General features: G+C 39.8%; 2 protein-coding genes and 1 long non-coding RNA gene across 3 annotated transcripts; 1 reads left to right on the plus strand and 2 right to left on the minus strand.

Moving 5' to 3' along the window:
- Window positions 1-1,472: 1,472 nt before the first annotated feature.
- On the minus strand, window positions 1,473-6,144 carry LOC106856386 (arylacetamide deacetylase-like 4). The gene is made up of 4 exons (XM_014881670.2): window positions 5,962-6,144; window positions 5,361-5,577; window positions 2,579-2,642; window positions 1,473-2,247 (listed from the first exon to the last, which is right to left on the minus strand). The coding sequence occupies exons 1-4, from the start codon at window positions 6,142-6,144 to the stop codon at window positions 1,473-1,475; spliced, it is 1,239 nt and encodes a 412-aa protein (XP_014737156.2).
- A 3,439-nt stretch (window positions 6,145-9,583) lies between these two features.
- LOC148221251 (uncharacterized) lies at window positions 9,584-16,503 on the plus strand. Its single transcript, XR_015808404.1, has 3 exons — window positions 9,584-9,846; window positions 12,415-12,478; window positions 13,516-16,503. It is a non-coding gene; the product is annotated as an uncharacterized LOC148221251 (long non-coding RNA).
- Window positions 12,894-19,140, minus strand: LOC106856385 (arylacetamide deacetylase-like 4). The gene is made up of 4 exons (XM_014881668.2): window positions 18,950-19,140; window positions 16,280-16,496; window positions 15,293-15,356; window positions 12,894-14,257 (listed from the first exon to the last, which is right to left on the minus strand). The coding sequence occupies exons 1-4, from the start codon at window positions 19,103-19,105 to the stop codon at window positions 13,480-13,482; spliced, it is 1,215 nt and encodes a 404-aa protein (XP_014737154.2). The 5' UTR covers window positions 19,106-19,140; the 3' UTR covers window positions 12,894-13,479.
- Between the last annotated feature and the right edge of the window lie 3,291 nt (window positions 19,141-22,431).

The raw sequence follows: 22,431 nt of genomic DNA on the forward strand, positions 1-22,431 counted from the left end.
AAATGATGCAAATGAATGAATTGTGAATCTAAGTCTGCAACTCTTCAAACACCTAGGATGCTAGAATATTTAAATTGCAAATTCATGGGGAAAGAAAAGAGGTGAAAATCTAACCTTATTAGGTAGCAATGTAGAGGGGTTGGGTTTTTTTGGTTTGGTGGTTGTTGTTGTTGTTATTGTAAAGTCAAATTAGAAGTGATGGGGGAAAGTACCATGTCATTTTTGTTACAAAACTTTGTAAAAAATTAATTTCATATTGTTTCTCTAGTGAGAAGTTAAATATTTTAATAGGGCACATGGTTATCATAAAATACTCTGAAGTACAAGGAAATCTTATTTCAAAAATCAGCAAAAGCCTTGATTTGAAAAAAAAAATCCATCCAGCAGTGTTTGTGGACTTCCAGTTGGTGTTGTGTTTTCACAGCTCTGTGGTCATACCCAGTTGTTTGGTGGGTTAATGGCTGACCCCAGCACAGATGTGACCAGGCAGAAGTAGCAGGATCGTGGTCTCTGCCTGCCTGTGCTGAGTTGTTCCTTTCACCACAGGGGGGGCTCAGTTGGGTTTATCAGTCAGGATGTGCTTAGCAAGTGTAACTCTCACTCTTATAACAGAAATATTTGCAGTGCTAGTTTTTATTTTTTGTTGTTGAAAGCATCACAGAATCACCATAGCATTACAGTGATAATATAGATACAACTGTGCTTCTCTGCCTTCTTTTTATGATTTTCAGAACTTTTTTCAAAACAGCAGAACAGATAATCTTGAAAGGAGTTATGGAAAAGTCTCACCTCTGCACTTCTCTGACATCCACACATGCACTGAAGTTCAGAAATTCCAGTTTGAGAATGAAGTCCCAAAATGAAACATCATTTCTCAGATCCCAAACAAAATCAAACCCACATTCGTTCCAGTTTAGGATTTCTGCTCCAGAGAGGAGCCTTCCTTTTAACTTCCCTATTTCTGGAGCAGTGTAGTCTTTGTACAGACTAACCCTGGAATTAAATTCATGGCTGCAATTTTGGTGTCTGCTGTAAGACTTCATAGAAGCTGAGTTCTCCATCTGATACCATCAATACCTCCTGTCTGTCACAAGGGCCAAAGCAGACCTCAGTTGTCTTCAGCACTTCTGGGCTGTTGAAGAATCTTCAGGGAGATTCTTGTCTCTTGCCGTCAGTGTGTGCCAGCCATGCAAAGATACTGGAATTGCAGCAGTTTTAGTGAAACAGGATGTGCTCGGTGCCTTGCCTTTTTCATGTTGATCTTATTGGTGTGTTTTTACAGGAATATTGTCTAGAATGTTGGCACTTCAAATAATTTTAACATTTGTTAGAAAGTCACTACAGAAGCAGAAATCAGAAACTACCAAATGCAGTCAAAATCCAAACCATAAATCAAAAGTGTTTTATTCCTTGCCAAGTATAAATTCATCAAAGATACTGCATGACTTGCATCTTTCATCTGAAAAATACTTCTATAAACTGTTTATATAATTCACAACACTGTCCATTATCTCATTTGCAGATAAAAAGGAAAAAATCCCATAGCCAAAAAAGGCTAGAATTCCATGGAAGCCATTCTTGCAATGATACCAGGTCACTTGAACACCATTGTCCTCTAGTCTCTTCTTGTATAAGAGACCATCATCCCTCAACACATCAAACTCACAGGTCACAATGTAGGACTCGGGGAGCTGGCAAATAATGGAATCTTCAGCTAAAAGTGGGGAAAATGTTACTTCTAAAATTTCTTTGACAGCTTCATGGACTTCAGGTTTATATGATGTGGGTTTTGGTGGTGTGTAGCCTCTAATCTTAAATTCATCAGGAATAAGGTCAGCACTTACCCATTTTTTATACTGGTGTCTCATACTCTCAGGAACATGGCAGTTTTGTAGAACATCTTTCCAAACTGTGGGTTTTCTGTTCAGGTAACGAAAGCAGAAGTAAATTATCATCTTGCGGGTCAACACGGGGACAAAAGCGTTCTGCTGGTAGGAGGGCAAGTGGAAATCCAGCCCCTGGAGTCCTGGGTAAAGCAGGACCTGAGCCCGTACTTTGGGCAGATCTCTGGCATTCAGCAGGATTTGGCAAATAACTGTGGCAAAATTAGCCCCACAGCTGTCACCACTAATGATGATGAGACCAGGATCCACGTGATACTCTTCCAAATTCCTCATGAAGTATAAGGTGGCACAGAGACAGTCAAAATATTGCCCTGGGTAGGGGTGTTCAGGAGCCAGACGGTACCTGAAAATGTCAGAGACTCTGGTTATTGTCAGTGGAGTTATATACATTCAATTTGTATTGTTTGCAGTTGCTGTGGTAGTTATGCAGACTTTTTTCTTAATTTTAAAGATTATATTTGGGTTTAGCTACTGTAGATTGGAAGGTCAAACTAATGATGCTACAGCTATTTTAGAATACTTTGCCTATAAGCACATTTCTAAATTAAATGAAAGGTTTAAATGAAAAATAGGGATGTGATCTAAAACAGTAAATATTTTCAGCATATTTTTCAGAAGAGTTTCAACTGAGAGCTGTATTCCCATAAATACTTCTATGGCAAAATAGCACTTACCCAACCGACACAACAACTGAGTTGCATTTTTTGGCCATATAGCAGCATACTCTTTCAAAGGCTCCTAGAGAGAAAGTTTATCAGAAATGACGATTTGAAAATCAGATATCCTTTTGAAATGAAAATATAGATCCCTGAATATATGCTGTGTGAAAGGCACTGCAACAGGAGACTGATAAGGAGCTCGTGCTATGGAATGTGTGTGGTCTTTACACATGAACACATTTTCTGTTGGCCAGTGGCTCTCAGGGCATCACACAAGCATGGAATGATGGTGACAGTGGGGAAACCCAGAAATCTGTCTGGGGTGGTCACACATCTCATGTGGTGGTCAACAACTAAGGAGAGTGTAAGCTGAGGACAAGCAGGAATAAGGAGCATACAGGAATTGGAGGCTCAGGGCACTCCTTTGAAACAAGCTGTCTTTATACCTAGTGCCCTCGATTAGCATTTCTTCTGTGAATTACCCAAACCACTTCTTACAACCTTAACCAAGGAAGAGTTCTCTCCTTGCTTATAAAGGTGTGAGGAGCCATTTCCAGTTGCACCTTTCGTACCTGGCATTCACTGCTTCCACATTGACTCCTGTATTGTAAGAAATGGTGGATAAATCCTTCACCATTTAACTTCTCTTGCTTCTCATGATTTTGTAGTCACTTAATTGTCTTTATGCATCTTTTGCAGCCTGAAGAGTCATAGTTTGTTCACATATTCTCTGCACAGAAGCACTTTTCTCACCTAGGCAGCCTCTCCAAGTCTTTTCAGTACTGCTTTATCCTTTCTGAGGAGTGGGAAACAGAACTATAAGCACTATACTATATTTAGATACACCATGGATTTATTACAGGCATAAAAAAGTTTCCTATTTTGTCTTTCCTTTCCTACTAATAGTTGCTAGCATTTTGTTTGCTTTTTGACTGCTCTTGTGCACCAAGTCAACATTTTCAGGCTACTTCCTACCATAATACCAAGACCTCCCTCCTGCAAGATCTTCTTTGTGCTCCTGCTTGGAGTCCATTGCTTCATTTATAAGGTCAGAATGTTCTGTTCATCCGTTTAACTTCTCTGCATGCCATTTCACCTGTCATTTAATTGTCTGATCCTCTGCTGTCATAAAGACATTCTGCAGATTTTCAGCCATCATTTATGACCCTCAGAGGACTTAATACCACATCACCTTGCACCATCTTTTTTGTCATTTAATAAATTGATTAGCACTGCTCCCAGTACCGATCTCCTTATGGGAATCTCACAGGAGCTTCCTCTAACCCATCTTTTTTCTGTCTTTAAATCAGCTGTAATCCAAATGAAAGACCTTCCCTCGTGTGTCATTTGTGTGTAGCCTCTTTAGGGGACTCTTCTGGAAATCAAAGTGGGTTATAGCAACTCAGTCTCCTTTGTTCATGTATTTGCTGACTTAAAAAAACTTAAATTGATCAAACTGATAAAGAGTAGGTTTAGATTAGATATTATGAAGAAATTCTTCCCTGTGAGAGTGGTGAGGACCTGGCACAGGGTGCTCAGAGCAGCTGAGGCAGCCCCATCCCTGGAAATGTCCAAGGCCAGGTAGGACAGGGCTTGGAGCAACCTGGAATGGTGGAAGGTGTCCCTGCCCATGGTGGGGACTTGGAATGAGAAGGAGATTTAACGTCCCTTCCACCCAAACCATTCAATGACTCTAGGATATGACACCAATTTGAGGAATAAGTCATAATTATCTGTCCGCTGGTTCTCTTCAGTGTAGCATCTGCTAATTTGCTGGTCACAGACTTCAGCCTTCCTAGGCTGGAGATTCCCAAAGGCCTTCTGAAAGCTTGTCATCATGTTGATTGTTTTCCTGTTATCAACCACTGAAAGGAATTGAAGCCAAAGGTCAGGTCCCACTCTCTGTGTGCAGGTGTGACTGTTACATCAAGCCATGCCATGTGAACAGGGACTCACTGTGCAACTTGTGGCATGATTTTTTCTTCCAATGAGAGGAATTCACCTGTCACTTAGATCACAGCGTGCCTGCCATCCCTAGAGTCCTCACTGCCTCCCAGACTAGCTCTAGACATGAGCCTGACACTCCAACCAGACTCCTGTGCTCTGAGTACAGCAGGGTGGGTTATCCCCAGTGCAGAATGGCACGAGAGTCATGTTGTGATTTCTCCACGGGGCTGAAGGATGCCAGGAAACTCAAGTCTGCCCAGTATAGTGCAGACCTACCCTTTGAAACAGTAAAGGATTCAAACCCCTCAAATTGTACTGCATGACCCCTGGAATGAAGTCCAGATTTCCATGTTAGGGGCTTTGGCTTGCAGAGAAAGCACTCAGAGCCTTGGCTGCTCAGAAGGAGATCTGGAGCACTCAGGAACCTGAACTCCCAGCTGCTGAGACAAGGCTTGTCTCCCTTTCTGGAAAAGAAATCAAGTATCCTGTGCCATGTCACCACAAGAATCAAGCTTCCCCAAATTGCTCCTTCATTATTTGAATTTTCCTTCATTTGGATTCCTTGTTTGCATGAATGGGAATTTATTTATAGATTTTTTAAGATTGTATTTAAATTCTTCCTTGGACCCATATTGTATGTTTTATATGAGATGGGGTAGTCTCAGTAGGGCAGCATCCCTCACTGGAAGCAGAGATGTGACTCCCTTTAACAGGAGACTGTACATTCCACAAATACTTTCCAGTTTGTGCTGAGCAAAGACACTGGGCAGGCATTGACGGACACAAGCCTGAAGGCAAAAATGTAAAGGTTTGAATTTGACTTGAAAAATAAAACTAGCCCATTTCTTACTAATGCTCCCAAATGTGCCAGCTCCTCCATGAAAATACAGAATTCCTCTTCTTTTGCCAGTGGGTGGGCTTTTGGGCTGATAAATCCTCAAGGGTACCTCATCTACTGTGAGATCTTTGATAAGCAGTTTGGAATCTCTCCATGGTGGTATCCCATCGAGCGCCACTCGCAGTATGGTTAAATCATTGCAGATCCCCAGCTTCTCCAAAATCTTTCCCTGTTGCAAAGAAAGAATTTGGAAGAAGAGGAGTAATGTTGGCTTGTTCCTAAACAGACAGCATTATTCTTTGTACATGCAGTTCAATATGTGCAGGATACATCTAGATATTTGTTTGAGATTTTCATGTGAAATGGTTTCTCAGCATAAAGTGGCTGCAGTTTAACTGAAAAGTCTAAAGAAGCTTTTAAGATTAGTAATGTTAATATTTTGGGCTAATTTAATAGCTAATTTAATGGTTTGGGTTCATATATCAATGCTTACAGGCTTCAGAAGTGTTAATTGCTTTTTTCTTTTTTCTTTCCCTTTAAGCCATTTTCCTCCAGCTCCCAAATATCCTACCTAAGCAAAAGTGAAACTCCCAGGTTAAAAAATTTAACTTACCGCGACCATGGTTGTGATCAGCAAGGAGTGGAAAAAACGAAGCTTTAGAGGTTGCTCAATTCCAGGTGGCAATTCTGAGTTGAAAAAATCATATAATACCACCCCCCAAAACAATGCTGGTATTAAAACAGGAGAAATAAAAAACATTCCTATAATTGCTAAAGTAATATAAACAGATGCCATTTCACTTCAATGGGAGTGAATGCTCTAAAACCAATGCTGGGTTAAGTCTTGTTTTCAAGTGCATCTAAGGTGTCTTCACAGGAGGCTGAGTGTTCAGTTCATATGCAGAAATTAAATGTTTATTAATGTTGCAATGCATTGTAATGCAATTTTCTCCACCCTTCTTTTGCTAATGATATTATTGGCAACACTTGTGTGCTTTCTTTGTACCCTTGTACGCTTTCTTCGTACCTTTGTACAAAAGTTGGGATTCAAACTATATAGAAGTGATTAATACTATGAGCTCTTCATTGACAAGGAGAAATTATTATTCAGAGGGATCCTGATTTGAAGATGGTATTTTTGGTTTGTAGTGGATTCATTTTGGATGGACATTCCCATTGCAGTGTTAAATTTTAGCGATGTGAGGCTACTTGCATTTGTCATCAAAGCATATGTACACTTGTCTGAGAAGAAAAATACTCAAATCCAATTTTTTTTTATAAAGTCTGTTTCATAGGGGAATGCACTGACACATTCATGCTTTAATTTTTGTTTAAATAAGAGCACATTTGCTGAGTGTTTAAAATCAGTGCAAGCCTTAATGTACACGAAGGTCTCTCCAGACACTTGAGGGTATGTTTGTAGATTGAAGCCACTCTTGTTTCTGGTAAAAGCTTTTTAGCAATTAACCCTCAGAGTTTCATATTTACTGTACTTGTTTGCAGTTCAGTGTAGTGGCATTATGAGTACGTGGGTATTGGTGAGGAGTTGGTAACAGTTGGCAGTTTCTTGGTGAAGTAATTTTTCTGGTTTGTGTTCTTCTTACTAGAATTATGTTTTCTACATGATTTAAAACTTACAGCTCCCAAACATTTTGTGTCTTGGTTTTTAAAGTGGAATTCCAGTCTGAAAACTGAATGACTCTTTAGTTTCATTAGCATAGTATTTAAATCAAAGCAACACTGACAGCTGATTTGCACAACATTGGCTTGTGAAGGTAAGGATGTGTGGGATGAAGTCATGTCGTAAATTGGTGCCAAGGTTTGTGAAACAGGGAGATCATTAGAGCCTTTTCTGTGCTGAGATTGGCTGATTTGGAGCCTTTCCCTTCCACAGAGCACGAATTTAGGGTGTAAGTAGTTAAAATGTTAGACTGTGGAGTATTGAAGCCAAAGCCAGGTGCCCATGGCCAGTGCTCAGCTTGTCCTAAGCTTATCAGCTGTTCTGCCCAGGGCTCTGCAGCACAGCTGGGGCAGCCCAGGGGTGCTTGTGGTTATTTCTTCTAGAAACGTTTCCCTGTAGTGTGATACTATAGCACAGCCTGTGGGGATTTGCCTTCGTTTTGCCATATATTCCTGTAAGAACGGTACAGTTTTACTAAGTGCTTATTTCTGATGTCTGTGCCATCGGTCAGAATATCCTGAAATAAATTCCCACACGGATATCAGCTCTGAAAATTGTATTTCAGCATTCTTGATGATTTATTGTATTTGAATCCTCAGAAGAGGCAATTTCTGTGCTTTCAAAAGAACCTTTAATCAGGAATAAAAAATTCCTAAACATACTTAGTACTTCAGTGGCAGTAAATTAAACTTTTAAAGGTGACCAAAGGCAATGAAACACCTGCTATTTGTATGATGAGATTATGAAAGCCTTATACCAAGAGCACATGTCTGTCTGCTGTTAGCTCTATGAGCTCTTGCTGACACCGTTTTGACACAAGACTTCTTCTCCTATTCAGTGAGTCAATAATTAATCAGCTTTAATCAAAACCAAAACACCTTACACGACACTTCTGTTTTGAAACCTTGATGGACCTGAATTTCTTTACTGTCTTTTTATTTAAAAATAAATTTACAAAGAGACAATGTGGGGGTTTTGTTAATTTGGTTTTTTTGTTACACCCTGGCAGTTGTCTACAGAATCTGTTGTACAGTTGTGACAATCTGAACAAAAACCTTTCAGTTCTGCATTACAGCTTTTTTTAAAGGCTGGTAAAGAAACGTTGGTGAATTAATGTTTCAAACTAAAATCCTAATGTTTTAATCTCTTATTATGTTACTCTTAGAGTATACTCAGCACGTGGACTTAGAGCATGTTCTGCCTCTGTGCTGTTTGCACCTCAGCCCTCCTTGTCCCGTTAACACAATGTCCATCCATGTTCTTCCAGAATCAAGCAAATCCCATGGTCTGAGAGCTGCTTGCTCCTTCTGGGGATGCTTATATCGACAACTGTATGATGATGCTTGGTGCCTTATATTCCATATATTTCAGCTATTTCCATTCTGGCCAGCCATTCCTGTACCCACAGGATGGAGGAATATCTATGGCCACTGTCAGATTCTCAAGTTGTTACAGAACAATCAGTGAGGTTTTCAGTGAGGTTTTTTTTCCCAGTTGTTTTTGAGGGGCTAAATTGTCAAAAGAATCTTTTATTTCATCTGAATCCACTGCATTAAATGAGTACCTTGTATCTTTGCAAACAAAAAGGCTTCTTCTCTATCTGGCAGTAGAGAGGTAGTTCTTTAAATAGTGGGTGTTTGATGTGTTTTCCTATAGCATATTTTTGTTTTTCAGCAAACTCCCCAAACCCCAATTTCCACAAAGTCTTTACCTGTTGATGAGAACAGCCTTGCAATAACTAAAGGTTGATGAGATTCCACTAAACCAGAGAAAATAAACACAGTCTGGAGTTTGACATTGTAATGAGAATTATGGGCCTCATGTGGTTCTTTATCATTATAAAACAGCTACTCAGAGTTCACAAATTGACTCTTTATTCATTAAACTTGGTGTTGTTGGAGTTTAATGTTGGTTAATGTAGTGCTTGATGACTACAGAATTGACAATAGTTGGGTAAATTCTTCCCATTTTCTCATCAGCAAGCCTCCATTTATGCATTCTAAACTTCATTCTCCTCTTGATTTTTCAGCATATTTCTAATAATTATAGTAATGATGGGAAGGGGAAGTACGATAATGATACCTACTCAAAGAAATGTGGTCTTTCAGGTTTCTCAAAGTTCAGTCTTGTGGGTTTTCTGAAGCTTCTGTAACTGTGGAATCACACGTAATTTTGAAGGCTGAGAATGTGTAAAACTCACCAACTTCCCTTTCATTATTAGTGGAAGAGAGAGAAGCTGACAAACCCAACGTTACACAAGGCACGAGGGTCAGGGGAGTTGGTCCTAATGAATTTTGTGACTGTGTTGAGTTATTGGTTTTCTTGTAAAATCTTTCTCTAAAACATTGCAGCACATTTCACTTGTGATTGCAGGCTGTTAGCAGCACAGTTAACCTGGAGTCACCTGACTATTGCAGAGCTGCTCTGTGTAACACAGGAAATCCTCTGAGGAGTGACTAAAGGTAAAGTAGTCAGCTGTGATGTCTGAGGTGTTGATTCCAGCAGGTATAGCCAGGAAACAGAAAACAGGAAAAAAATAACGTGTTAAAAAGAAAATTTAAACCCAGAAATAATAGCTTCTGATAGTTCTTTATTTTTTTAATGTTCATGTCAAAATGAAACACTCTGGTAAATATTATTTTCCTCACTTTTTAAAATTATTCTTATTTTCTCTAGGTAATTTAGCAGAACAATTAGAATCTGTCGAGTAATTTGACTGTTTTTACCACGTAGAGCATGGGAGGAACGTGCCATACTTCACATTTCTTTGTTTCATTTAAACAACTGACTGAAAGCATCTCAGAGCTCTTCATGCCTGTAAGCCTGAGTCTTCTGATGTGTGAGATGGATTTAATATGCCCTTCACAGTGACAATAAGAAGCTTTAAGAAATTACAGCTTAGTCCATGCTCTACCATTCTGCTTTCTAAAGGTGCTGTGTATTTGCTTCATCTTCCTCTGCATTTAGGCTACCTCCTACCTGTCTTTCAGTGTCCTCCCTTCTCCTTATCTCCATCTCCCCACCCAAATAAGTGGCTGCTTCCTGTATGCTCTGCTCTTACAACAGAAAGCCACTTTGCACATAGTCTGGTATAAATCTTTCTTTTTAGCCTTTTCTTTCTTCCTTCTCTTCTTTGAACTCTGTCCCTTCCAAATGACTCCTAGGCTGAACAGCTACTAACAAATTCTGGAGTAAAAAGCTGTCCTGTTTATTTTAAAAAAATAAAGACAAATGTTATGTATTAGCATTCAGTGATAGAAATTCAGATCTTGTGTTTGCAGTTCAGAACATTTTTGAAATGCTTATTCAACTGGAAGGTTTTGTAGAGTAGCACTGGGAAATGTGGATGGATTGTTGGGTATCTGTGTCTCTGTTGCTGTGCAGTTCTGTTTCTCAGACTGAATGACTTCTGCTCCATACATATGGATTCCAAAAAGCTGCTCTGGAACATCCACTTGGGATTTCATGGCAGGTCATTACATCAAAATGAATCCCATTAAATCAGAAGTTGCTTGAATATAAATATAACAACTTCAACTGCCCTTATTTTGCCATGACCAGGTTTGTCTGAGTCTCGGCACTCCGAATATTCAGTTCAGCAGTGTCTGCACTCACAGGAATCAGCAAACACAGTGAATAAATGAGACAAGGAAGACAGCAATAAAAACAGCCAGAGTTTGCAGGATTTTGCCTGAGCAGTACAGAGAATGGGCATCACAGGCAGACAATAGTGTTAAGTCTTTAAAAAAAATGACATCATTTTAAAATAATAGAGGTAGTAAATTTGGAATGTTTTCTAATTGCCTGTTTATTTAAAAAATATTATGGTATGCGAGTTGTAACTAGTGTGGTATAAAGAGGTGATGTGAAGACAGCAAAGCAAAGGATAATTGAAGTTGTAAACTTCTGTAATACACCACTCCAAACTTGATTGGTTAGAAGAGGTAATCTAAAGTTGTTATGGCTTAAAATGTGCTCAGTTATTAAACAGAAAGCTTCAGGCTATGAAGGCATAAGAGCAGGTTTAGTAAAATACTGAAATCAAAGCACAGTTTGACCTTTGGTGATGTGTTTCAGGTACTCACATTGTGTGCCCAGAGCACAGAGAGGTTTTCCAGGTTATTACAGACTCAGCTGGGGCTGACATCTAGTGATGGAATGATGCAGAGCAGTTTGCTTTCCCTTCTTAATTTCCTTCAACCTCTTCCTGTCACAAAGAGCAACTCAAAGAGTGTCAAGCCCTCCCAGCTGCATTGAGCTTCCCAGCGTCTCACTAATTTTCAGCTTTGACAGTATTCTGATCTGCTCCTGGATCCTTTTATTTGTGCTAAAGTGCCCTTGGGCAAACTCTAGAGAGCAGTTAAAGAAATGTGGCTCCTGCCCAGATCCTCTGGGGTTAACACCTCGGGATGGACCAGCCTTGTCCACACCCTATTTCTGTTTGGAGGGCAGCACTTCACTCGGGGTGCAAAGTCTGGAGGGAATTATCACCTCAGGCACCTCACCTGCCCTTGTGGAAGGAACTAGTTGTTTTTGTCAGGATGGGAAGGAACTGCCCCAGCTAAGGAAACTTTCTTGTCAACATCGTATTTTCCTAAGTTTTTCATAGGCAAAAACTCATCAATAACCCAGGAGCTCTCTGGGTTTAAAATAAAATAAATCTGTAGTATCTTCATCCTTGGTCTTTGGGGTAAAATACCCATGAGAGGTTTGGCAGCTGTCAGCCTTTGTGTTAGTCTGACTCGTAGATTTGAGTGGCAGGAATGCACTGCTCTACCACTTTATGGACAAACTGTCACTGCTGTCACCTCAGCATTCATGGCATGGGTTGCCCACATGGAAAACAGGCAGCATTCAACAGTGCCAAGAGATCAGGAAAACACTGGAGAAAATTTTCTGGGCTTTCTGCTTATTTGCATATTTACTTATTTGCATTGCATTCATTCAGAGATGCCATATGGAAGATCCCTAAGAATTTTCCTCTTTTTTCTGACTACTATGTGAATGTAACTAAATGTAATTCATTTTGTTCTGGCAGGATTTCTTTGCTCATATGCTGAATGTAAATAGCCATGCAGAGCACTGCAGAAAAGCCCTTCCCTTGCTTGTAGGGTGTCTTCTGTTGGATCATTTGTCTTATATAACTGTCTGCAGCATCCTTGCTTTTGGTTATAATTTAAATGAGCCAGTGGGGGGCAGAAAACACCTAAGTAATATCAGATACAGAGAATATTGTTTGAAAATTATACAGCTAGAAATTTCCTTGACAAGAATGGTGGTAATTTTAGTGTGGGTAGTGTTCCAGGTGTTAATTTAAGCAAAGACAGTCAGAAGTTTTGACTGACAGTAAAATTGCATCCTCGCCCTGTTTTTGTTTCTTCATAGAAATGCATCCTGCCTCCAAGTAGAACTCACTGAAGAATTTAAGACAATAGAGTCTAGTGGCATGGTAAGTTATTTTAATTCAGGATACAAGATTATAACAAAACCCAAAACAATTACACTGTTCTACGTTATACATTCACGTCTGAATGGTGTAATTCAAATATTTACTGACATTTCTGGCAATACTTGAGTTCATTTCTGAGAAAATAGCTTTACACTTTTGTTATGCCATTTTATTTTGTATTGGTTTCCTTGATCATTCATCTCTTGTTGTAAACAGTTTAAGATTGACCTGAACTTTGATTATTTTTTTAAATTTTCTCAATCATTCTTTTTTCTCTCCAATGGCACTTGACATTGTCCTTCAAAGGGAGAGTCCTTCCTGCATCAGGCAGTGGAGGCCTACACTTTGTAAAGGAACTGATATTATTTTATATTCTCCTATATCTATTATCTATATATAGAATGTATATGCATGATTTTTATAATAGATGTTGTTTTCTTTAACCAATGCTTTTTATAACATCTGTAGTTCCAGGCCTGCCCTTTCCCTCTCTTCCCCTTCTTTCATTTCTGTTCACATTTTTCCTGCTACTTTCGGTTCTCTTTAAGCTTGTCTCAAATTCAGCTCTCACCAGACACAGCCTTTCCTAAGTCTTTGACCATACTCTTTATACACCCATCCTGTAGATTCATACCCTGTTACCTGCCCCAGGTTGTTTTCAAACGTGGTTTGGGTTCTAATAGTACCAAAGTTTACTCAGCCAGGCCACATTGCAAACTCAATGCTATAAGGATAAGATCTCTAATGGCTACAAGAGAAAACTGAAGAGCTGGTATAGGAAAGAAATGTGAATTCACCTGATTTTGCCTCTCCTGAGAGAAAATTAAGCAAAGGCCATCATGCAACTTGGTGGGTAAAAAGAAGACACATGCAATGCAGAAGTTTAAGGTGATGATTTAAGGAAAGGAAAATTGAGGATTTTAAAAAATAAGTTTGTAAGCAAAAAAGAGATAGGAATCAGGGAAGGAAAAAAGAAAAAACAAACCCCAAGAAACATAAATTTACATCAGTCTTAGAAAATTTGTTATCTTTTCCAGGCCTTTGGCTCCCGAGCGGAATCCTACCAGCCGACCAAAAAGCGCCAGGAACACTGTTCCATGGAAGCCCTCCTGCAGATGGCACCAGGTCACTTTGATACCATGCTCCTCTAATCGTTTCTTGTACAGCAGTCCATCATCTCGAAGCACATCAAATTCACAGGTCAAAAGGAAAGTCTCAGGGAGCTGGGCAATAACACTGTCTTCAGCCAACAGGGGTGAAAAAACAGGGTCAAACACAGGCTTGGCCACTTCACAGACTTCTTCTGAGGGTAGGTATGTTGGACTTGGTTTGTAACCTCTTGTTTTAAACTCATGAGGGATGTGGTCAGGACTCACCCATTTCTGATATTTCAGTCTCTGATCTTCTGAAACATGGCAGCCTTTAAATACATCTTTGACGAGGCCCAAGTCCAGATTAACATACTTCAAGCCAAGAACAAGGGTTCGTTCCTTTAGCAAAATGGGGACTCTCTCATTCTGCTGGTAAGAAGGCAAATTTAAGTCCATACACTGCAGAAAAGGATATATTAGGACTTGTGCTCTCAGCTTTGGGAGATCTCTTCTGTTCACCAGTGCTTGAGCAACAGCAGCAGTGAGTGTCCCTCCACTGCTGTCTCCACAGATGACAACACGGGAAGGGTCGACTCCATGCTCTTGTGCAGTCCTCAGGAAGTGGATGGCAGCAGTGAGACAATCCTCAAACTGGGCTGGAAATGGGTGCTCAGGAGCTAAACGATACCTAAAGAGGAGTGAAAGTGTTTTAGCACAGTCATTTCTAGTGAATGGGCACGATGGAATCTTGGCATCCATTTATTTCTCTCAAAAGAGAGGAAAATACTCTGCAATTATAATTGTAGCAATAGAATTAATCCAAATTAATGCTTTTGATGTATTATTTACTGTATTTACTGTATTAGTTACTGTTCATTTTTGGGAGAGTCAGTACACTGTTCTTCTACCTTTGCAAATACTTCTTTACATATCTTGTAAGTGACTGAGGGCACATGAGAGTTGTTTTGGAATTAGCTGGCAAGGCAGGTGTGTCAATCAGTTATCATTAATTCCAGTTAGAAAATGAACACTTAACAACTAATTGTTAGAAAATATGAGTGAAGAAAATGGATAATGAAAATCTGAAACTTTTTCAGTGTCCTGGAAGCTGAATTCTTTAAACAGAGTCAATGAGTTGTTGGTTCTTCAAGTATTTTAGGATATAAACAGCAATTAGTGCAATTGTAATCAACTCTTTGCCTGAACTTTTAGACATTGCTTCTTTTTAAAAAGCATTACAGGTCATCAGAGAAATATTTTCAGTGGTCATCTCAGGCTGACTACAAGTTAAATGTGGATTTCCTACTTCCATTTCTTCATGGAAATGCATCATGCCTGCAAATACAACTTACTGAAGAATTTAAGACAGTAGAGTCAAGTGTATGGATTTCTTTTGAGGGTGGATATGTGTTCTGGGCACCTGTGCTTTCAAAAGAAACAGTAACACTTCAGGCTTTCGGCCTAAGGTGGTTTGGATATGGCTCTAGAAGACAAAAACATCCTCAATGTCTTAATGGTAGCTACAAATGATAAAATTACTGTAATGGATTTCATTTGGAAATAAACAGTTGGGGATTAGTTGACTAATTCCTCCCGGGAGGAATTCGTGTGGGTGAAAGGCATGGGATCATTAAGCATAGGTACTGAATGTCTTGTAAAAAGGAGTTTGACTGCAATAAAGGCTTGCAGACCTAGGGCCAGGGTGTCTGGGCTGGCCACTTACCCAACACACACCACCACTGAATTGGTCTTCCTGCAGAAATAGCGGCACGTCCTTTCGTAGGCCCCTAGCAAACAGAGGAGTTCACTGCAATCATAACTTGCTTTAAAAATAAATGGAATGAAAATATTCTGAAATTCTTATCTCTCTCTTGCCTGGCCAATGCTACACAACACGTGTGGCACGTGCCATGGTCTGATCTGGGCACTGCTCACCATTTCCTTACAGCTGTGAGAATCTTCTGGCTGGTAAGAAACCCAGAATTTAAAGCAATGAATGCATTGTTTTGGTCCCCTCTTTGAAAAGTTACAGACAGCACCATTGCTGCCACTTTTAAAGTGATTTTGAAGGGGAGAAGTTGTTTATAAAAAAAAACCAAACTGCTAAATCCAGTACAAGAATTTTTCTTGTGCAGGAGGCACCATCTCATCTCTTTCCCATTCAGATTCCAAAATATGTTTTGTCCTTGTTTTTCCACTATAAAGACACACAGCACAATACATATACAAGCTTGCACACACTTAGGAACAAAAAAATCAGTGTTTTAAATAAGAAATAAAATTCTAATGAGATTTTCTACTTTTCTCATAAGCATGAAGAGGAAGGAAGAAAATAGGTATCAAAAATGCTCAGAGACTGTTCTAGATGCACAATCTATATAAAGGCAATTTAAGATTATGCCTATTGCATGTAAGTAAATTGATTCTGCTATCCTGAAATTATTTTTTATTTACAATATTAAGCCTACTAACTCTTGTAATTTAAGATATACCATATCAGATCAGAACCTCTGTGGTGTGTGGTTGTGGAGTCTCCCTCACTGGGGATATTCCAGAACTGCCTGGACACAATCCTGTGCCCTGTGCTGTGGGATGGCCCTGCTGGAGGAGAGAGGTGGGACCAGGTGAGCCCCCGTGGTCACCTCACCCCTTCCCTGGCCCATTCTGGATGCTGCACGTGGTTACAGCACACATTGTTTCTGTTACTTACGGATGCTTCCAAACCGGCCAACTCCTCCGTGAAAATAAAGGATTCCCCTTCTTGGGCTGGTGTTTGGTGTTTTTGGCTGGTAAATTCTCACTTTAACTCTTTCAAACCTTAAGTCCTTGATAAGAAGACGTGTATCCTTTAATGGTGGTATTGTCTCCATTATAACCCTGAGGAGATGGACCTCTGAGATGATACCTACTTTTTCCAAAAGTTTTGCCTGGTGATAAAAGAAAACACAAAGTAGAGCAAATTTCTACTTAATCTGGAGATTGATAATTAAAAATTTTAAACTCCATGATCAATTCAATAGGAAAACAATCAAACTATTAATAGTAGATAAAAGGTGTCAAATACTTCACCTTGTCAGGTGTTTCAGTAGCCATGTGCCTGAACAAAATAAGGAGAGAGTAGTTACAGTATTTAAACTTTAGCTTTGGATGAAGAAACATAAGCAATACTTTTGTTTCCCAAACTCACACTGTTTTTGAATTTGGAGGGAAAAAAACCCCACAGCATCTACCACAGCTGTCCTCCTGACCAAGAATAGCTTTGGACTCAGGCTTGATCTCCTCACAGCTCATGGATTCTTACTTAAACACTCGGGCTAAGGTTCTTATGGCACTCTAGGCTCATCTACTCTATTGCACCTGCACGGATTTGAGCTGTTTCATTGTAGCCTGCTCTAGTCATTCCTGCTCAAGATGAAAAATATGAGGCAGTATCATTCTATTTCCACTTTATTGGATTCAATTTTGCACTACTTCCACAGCAGACTTCTCTAATGAGTAATTCAATTTGCTGTGCTGCCATTATTCATGCATATGCATTTCAAGGAGAATTATACATATAAAGATCTGCACTGCATAGATCTTTAAAACCTGCCCTTGTGGTTTTTACCTCATATTTCACAGACCTCATGTGGCTCAGTAACATGATCCTGTTAAATCTGGTGTAGGTATCCTATTCTAGGCCATCTGAAGAGCTGATCCCATACACAGGAAGGATTGTCTTGTGGCAAAGTTACAGTCACATACTGATTCCTTCTATAGCACTCCTGGTCCATGTCTGTGGGAAAATAACTTTCCTTATTTATTCATCAATTTCCCTCTGGGACTTTCTTTCCTCACACTAATACTTTTGTAACAGTAAAGGTTAAATGTGCAATTAGCTATATCTGTATGGAATATGGAGATCATCTTTGTCTTGAAAATACTAAAAGGAGTCCTAGGAGACCTTACTAACCACAGTGGTGTTGCCTTTTGCCCCAGCTGAACATTGGAGATACTTGTAAACTGTAATTTTCCCTGCAGTTTTGACTTCGTGGATTGTCAGCCCTTGAAAGAATTTGGCACAAGTAATTTGCCCAACAGCCATAGCAGAAGTTGCTACGTGAATGGAACTCTACTTGCATTTAAACTGTGGTTTAACCCTTCATTACTATCCTTATCTCTCTGCTCCTTTCAGGCAGTGGGTGACAGTGCTTGTGTTTGGCCTCTCACTGGCCAGCAGAAAGGATACAAAATTGTAAGATCAGAAGTTAAAAAATCACATAAATCACCAGTAAATTTCTAAATTCTGCAGTTTCACTTTTAACAAGTGAATTACACAAAAATAAAACTTTGATGATTAAAGAGTAGTCGCACAGTATTTAGAAAATATGGATGTTTATACACTGTATAATACTTGTAAGACAATTGACTTCAATTCCTATCCTGTTTTATTGGGTTGCTGTAAAGCAGTGGGTGTGGCACAGAGACACGGTGAGTCACCTTGGGAGGTCACTGACCTCCAACAAAACTTAACTTACTAATCAATGGGACAGGGAAAGAAAGGAAGAATTACCAACATTAGAACATAGAATTGAAGTGAAATGTAATGCACAAGCAAAGAGACTGAACGTGTTTTTTCACAATTTAAACAACTAAAAGAAGTTTAGTGTAAGTATCACAGAAGGGTTTTTTTAAATGGCTGGGGCAACAATTAATTCAGGAAAGGATGGCTGGTGAAACAGAAAGACAAGTGCATGTCCATGTTTTAGTTTTGAAAAAAGCAAGGATGAAAAGTGAGGACAGATCAAAAATGTGCCAAAAACAATGACACAGAAAGTCACTTTAGATATTACATGTAGTGTCTCAAAGAAGAAAGTTGTTCAGGCACATTGAAAGGCAAATGATGATGAATGTGGCAGCTCTCTTCAGATGGCTCAGGAGGAGAGTGACAGGGTTGTAGGAGAGAGCTGAGATCACAGACATCATTTAGCTGCTCACTCTGTAAGCAAGCACGGTGTTATACAGAGCAGAAATTCCACATCCACAGGACAAGTTACCTTCTAAGCCTTCCAGCACTGCCTTGAGGCAGCAGGCATGAAAAGCTAAAACACAGGCCATCAGAAAAAAAATGGGAATTGCACTGTCTGCCCAATTTTATTTTTCAAAAATATTGCCTTGGGTGCTGTATAGCAAACAGAGGAGTCTATTATACCCAGCACAGCTGAGTATATTTATTTATTTTATTTATTTAAATATTGCAATTTATTTAAATATTGATTTTAAAAAACATCACCAAACCATTATCTAACAGAAATAGAATTATCATTAAGACAGAAAAACAAACAGAACAAACAAACAGAAACAGAATTAAAAACTCAAGCTTTAATTAAGTTTTACTTACCAGACCAAACCCGAAGTTTATGAAGTAATGAAAAACATAAAGCTTTTGGCGCTCACTGATTTCATGAGGAATTTCTGCTTTGGGGTGTTCATAATAGAAAGCCGTTGCCACAACACCAACCAAAAGAGTGAGAAAAATGGCCAGGAGAATTTCCATCCTGCTGGGTTGGTAGGAGCCCAAGAAGGAACCAGCTGTGGCGTCCTCCCCCTTTTTCAGACTTTTGGATTTCTTAAGGAAAAGGCACAGGATTAGCTGTTCTCGTCAGAGCTCATAATCCACCTTTCAAAAATGCCAATAGGAAGATGAAAACATGTGGTAACCCAACCATACAATTAGACAGTAACAATTAGTCGTGGGAGAAGCTTGCATAAGCAGTTTTCACATCTGCAGGAACAAGGCTGTGCCCATCACAGCAGAACCAGGACTTGATGGATCATTGTAGTGTCAGTTTACAAGAAGACAAAAACTTGTTCTGTCTCTCTGCTTTTTGATAACAAGCAAGTCTTTATTATTTGTGAGTTCCTGTGCAGCATTTCTTGGAAATCATCTTCTGAGCTCCTTAGATTCTTGCTTTGTTGTGCCTCCATGCCTTACTTTTTCAGACTTGCACTGAAATCAAGGCTCAGTGTCACAAACATATTTCATCATCTGTCATGGCAGATTTTGGATGCTGCTGCCATTGCGTCTTTGAGTCCAGTGGAGCCAGAGGCAGCTGCAGCCTGCTCTGAGAGCTGTTCTTGCCTCATCCTCCTCAATGGCTCTTCTCCTGCACCAGCTGCTGTGTTTCCTTGGGTTTTGCTTGGTTTTTTACCTGCCTCTTGGCTGAGCCTGGCAGTGCTGCAGTCTCTGTCTTCCAGAAAGATATTATGTACAGATGTCATTCCAGGTAGAAATACAATCCCAACTGATGTAAACTAGACTTGAACTTAATGGTTTCAGGGCTAGTAGCACTGACTAGACACCAGCAGCCCACTCTTTCCTGTGGTGAGCTTTAGGATCTTCCTCTGGAGCTAACATATTGTGTAATTTTTTTCTTAAATAATAATAAAATAATATAATGATGAGCTGACCTTGAGTTGTATAATAAAATGAAACTAAAGACAGAGATCCCCAGGGCTTTAGCTTGTATAGTCCATGACCTGCATAGGAAATGGCTCAGGCTTGATACCTGACTTCAGAAACTGTTTAGAATAAGCAGGATGGAGCTGCATTTTTGAGTCTGGTGTTACACTTTGTGAGAAGCAGCTGATTCCATGTTCTGCTCTCTCTGCCCAAACCCTTTCTTCATTTTATCCAACAACTCTTTGTGGATTTTCATTTCCCAATGTCCCTGTGCCTCTCCCTCCCTTGCCAGAAGGTTATTTACATGCTAAATGTAAAATCAGATTCCTTTTTGTTTATCGTTCTGGATAATGGCATTTGATGCCCATCTTGATAAGGGATTTTGCTGAAAGGAGCATTGCCTGGGGATTGGGAGACTCTTGAGAAATGGCAGTGGTGAATTCAAACCCATCAGGACAAAGGTGCACAGAGGGTTCAGCTTTCTTACAGCTCAGACAGGAGCATTGGGAAATGCTGTTGCACAAAATACAATTGGATCTCCCTTCTTCAGCGTTTAATAGTGAAAGTAATTAACTGGCCTGTGCTAAACTCTGCTATCCCAATGGGTGAGGTGTGGTCTAAGTAAACCTATCAGATTTGGCCCCTCTGGGGATCTGAGCAGGCTCTTGACACCTGTGACAGATCCTTTGTACTGCAGTTCTTACCACCTGTTGTTCTTCTGTGTTCTAAATCTTTTTGGTGCCAATTCACCAACAGCTGGCAGGTCTTGAACTGGTTTGGGCTCGTTGACAGGGCCTGGACATCCCTGCACCCCCAGGGGCTCCACACAAAGACTGGGTGTGCTGGAAGCTGTCGAAGAAACAAACTTGTTGGTTTCTGAAGTGATATGTTTTTTCCCTTTGGGCATTGCAGGTTCAGAGTAGTACTTAATGCTGTGTAAGCTTAGTCTCAGCAATTCACAAGCTTGAGGCCCAGGACGGAGAAAACCATTCCCTAAATAATCTTTCAAATAAATGCTCTCTCTAGCTTCTGATAATTTTTTGACCTCGTCTCTGCTCCTGTGAGATAGAGCAGGGGATAGACCAGGCCAAAACCCTATTTTCTTCTACACCAGGGACTCCTTTTTTTATTACTTTCCAGTGAAAAGCTTAATATCCAGGCCTGAACTCTTGTCATTCCTTGTTCTTTTTCTGTGATATGGGTGCACATGCAAGGGGAAAGCCAGATGTAACAGATGTAAAACATTCCCTGCCTCTGGATCATGGTGCTGATTAGCTGGCAACAGAACTCACTGTAAATGGAAGCCTGTACTGGGATACTGGGAAACATTGCAGAGAAAGTGCTGTGTGACCCCAGAATATCCTTTTGGGTTCTGCAGAGCAGGAGAGCCATCTGGTGCTGGAAACCTGAACATGAACAGGAGCTGGGCTAGTCACTCCTCGCTCTCTGGCTGCACAATTCCTTGAGGATAGACTTTGGTGTCCATAATTCTGTAGGTGGCATTGACTGTCATTCTGTTTTGTACTTGATTTTAAAAAAAATTTTTACTTGAAAATGCTGTGCTTTGGGGACTATAAGAATGTCTTCAAGCATTCTACCTTAGCAATGCAGGACACATAGCACATCTGTAATTAATTAAATTAATTAAAATAAAGTACAGAAGTTCCATGGAGACAGTTAGATCATGTGATTTCTTAAAGTTTAGAAAATCTGGGAGTCATGATTAAACAAACAATACATTATTTCAGCACTTGCTGTTCTATGCTTACCCATCTGCACTCAGTGGTTATAGCCCATGATTAAAACGTGTGCTGACATATTATAAAGCTAAATTTGTTACTATTTGTAGTAAATTAAAGACCAACAGATAAAAGACTATGGAAAAATCTCAGGAGTAGATCAGTGTCAAGTTTGGACATTAACCCATAGATGAGGCATAATTCAGAGACTGATAAAGGAGAGAAAACAAGCATTGGGTAGCTGAACTGACAGGGAGTATAATGCTGCACTGAACTTCTTGTAAAATGGCATGAGATCATCTGGGACCATCTCATAACTTACAAAATACAAGGTGGAATTGTACAGACCTCCTTAGTGCTGGCTCTTGCCAACCCTCTCCAACCTCTCCAATATCATTCAGCTTCTTGCAAGCTTTTATAGCAGATACAGACTCTGCTGGCCCAGTCTCAGCTACCAGGGTGTGAGCTGGTAACTCAACCTTTGTCTTTGTAACCAAGGCAGATCCTGAAGTCCTCAAAGAGTGAACATTTGGAACTATGACATTATATGCCCCTGGAAGCATTTCTTTGCTTGAAGAGCTAATTGCTATGCCTGCAACAGGAAAAATGAAACAAATAAACTCTCTGTTGTGTCAACAGAGCATGAAGAAATGTAATTTCATTTTGCCGAGGGGGACTGGA

The sequence above is a fragment of the Sturnus vulgaris genome, chromosome 25 (assembly GCF_052056855.1).
Source record: "Sturnus vulgaris isolate bStuVul1 chromosome 25, bStuVul1.hap1, whole genome shotgun sequence".
Lineage (NCBI taxonomy): Eukaryota > Metazoa > Chordata > Aves > Passeriformes > Sturnidae > Sturnus > Sturnus vulgaris.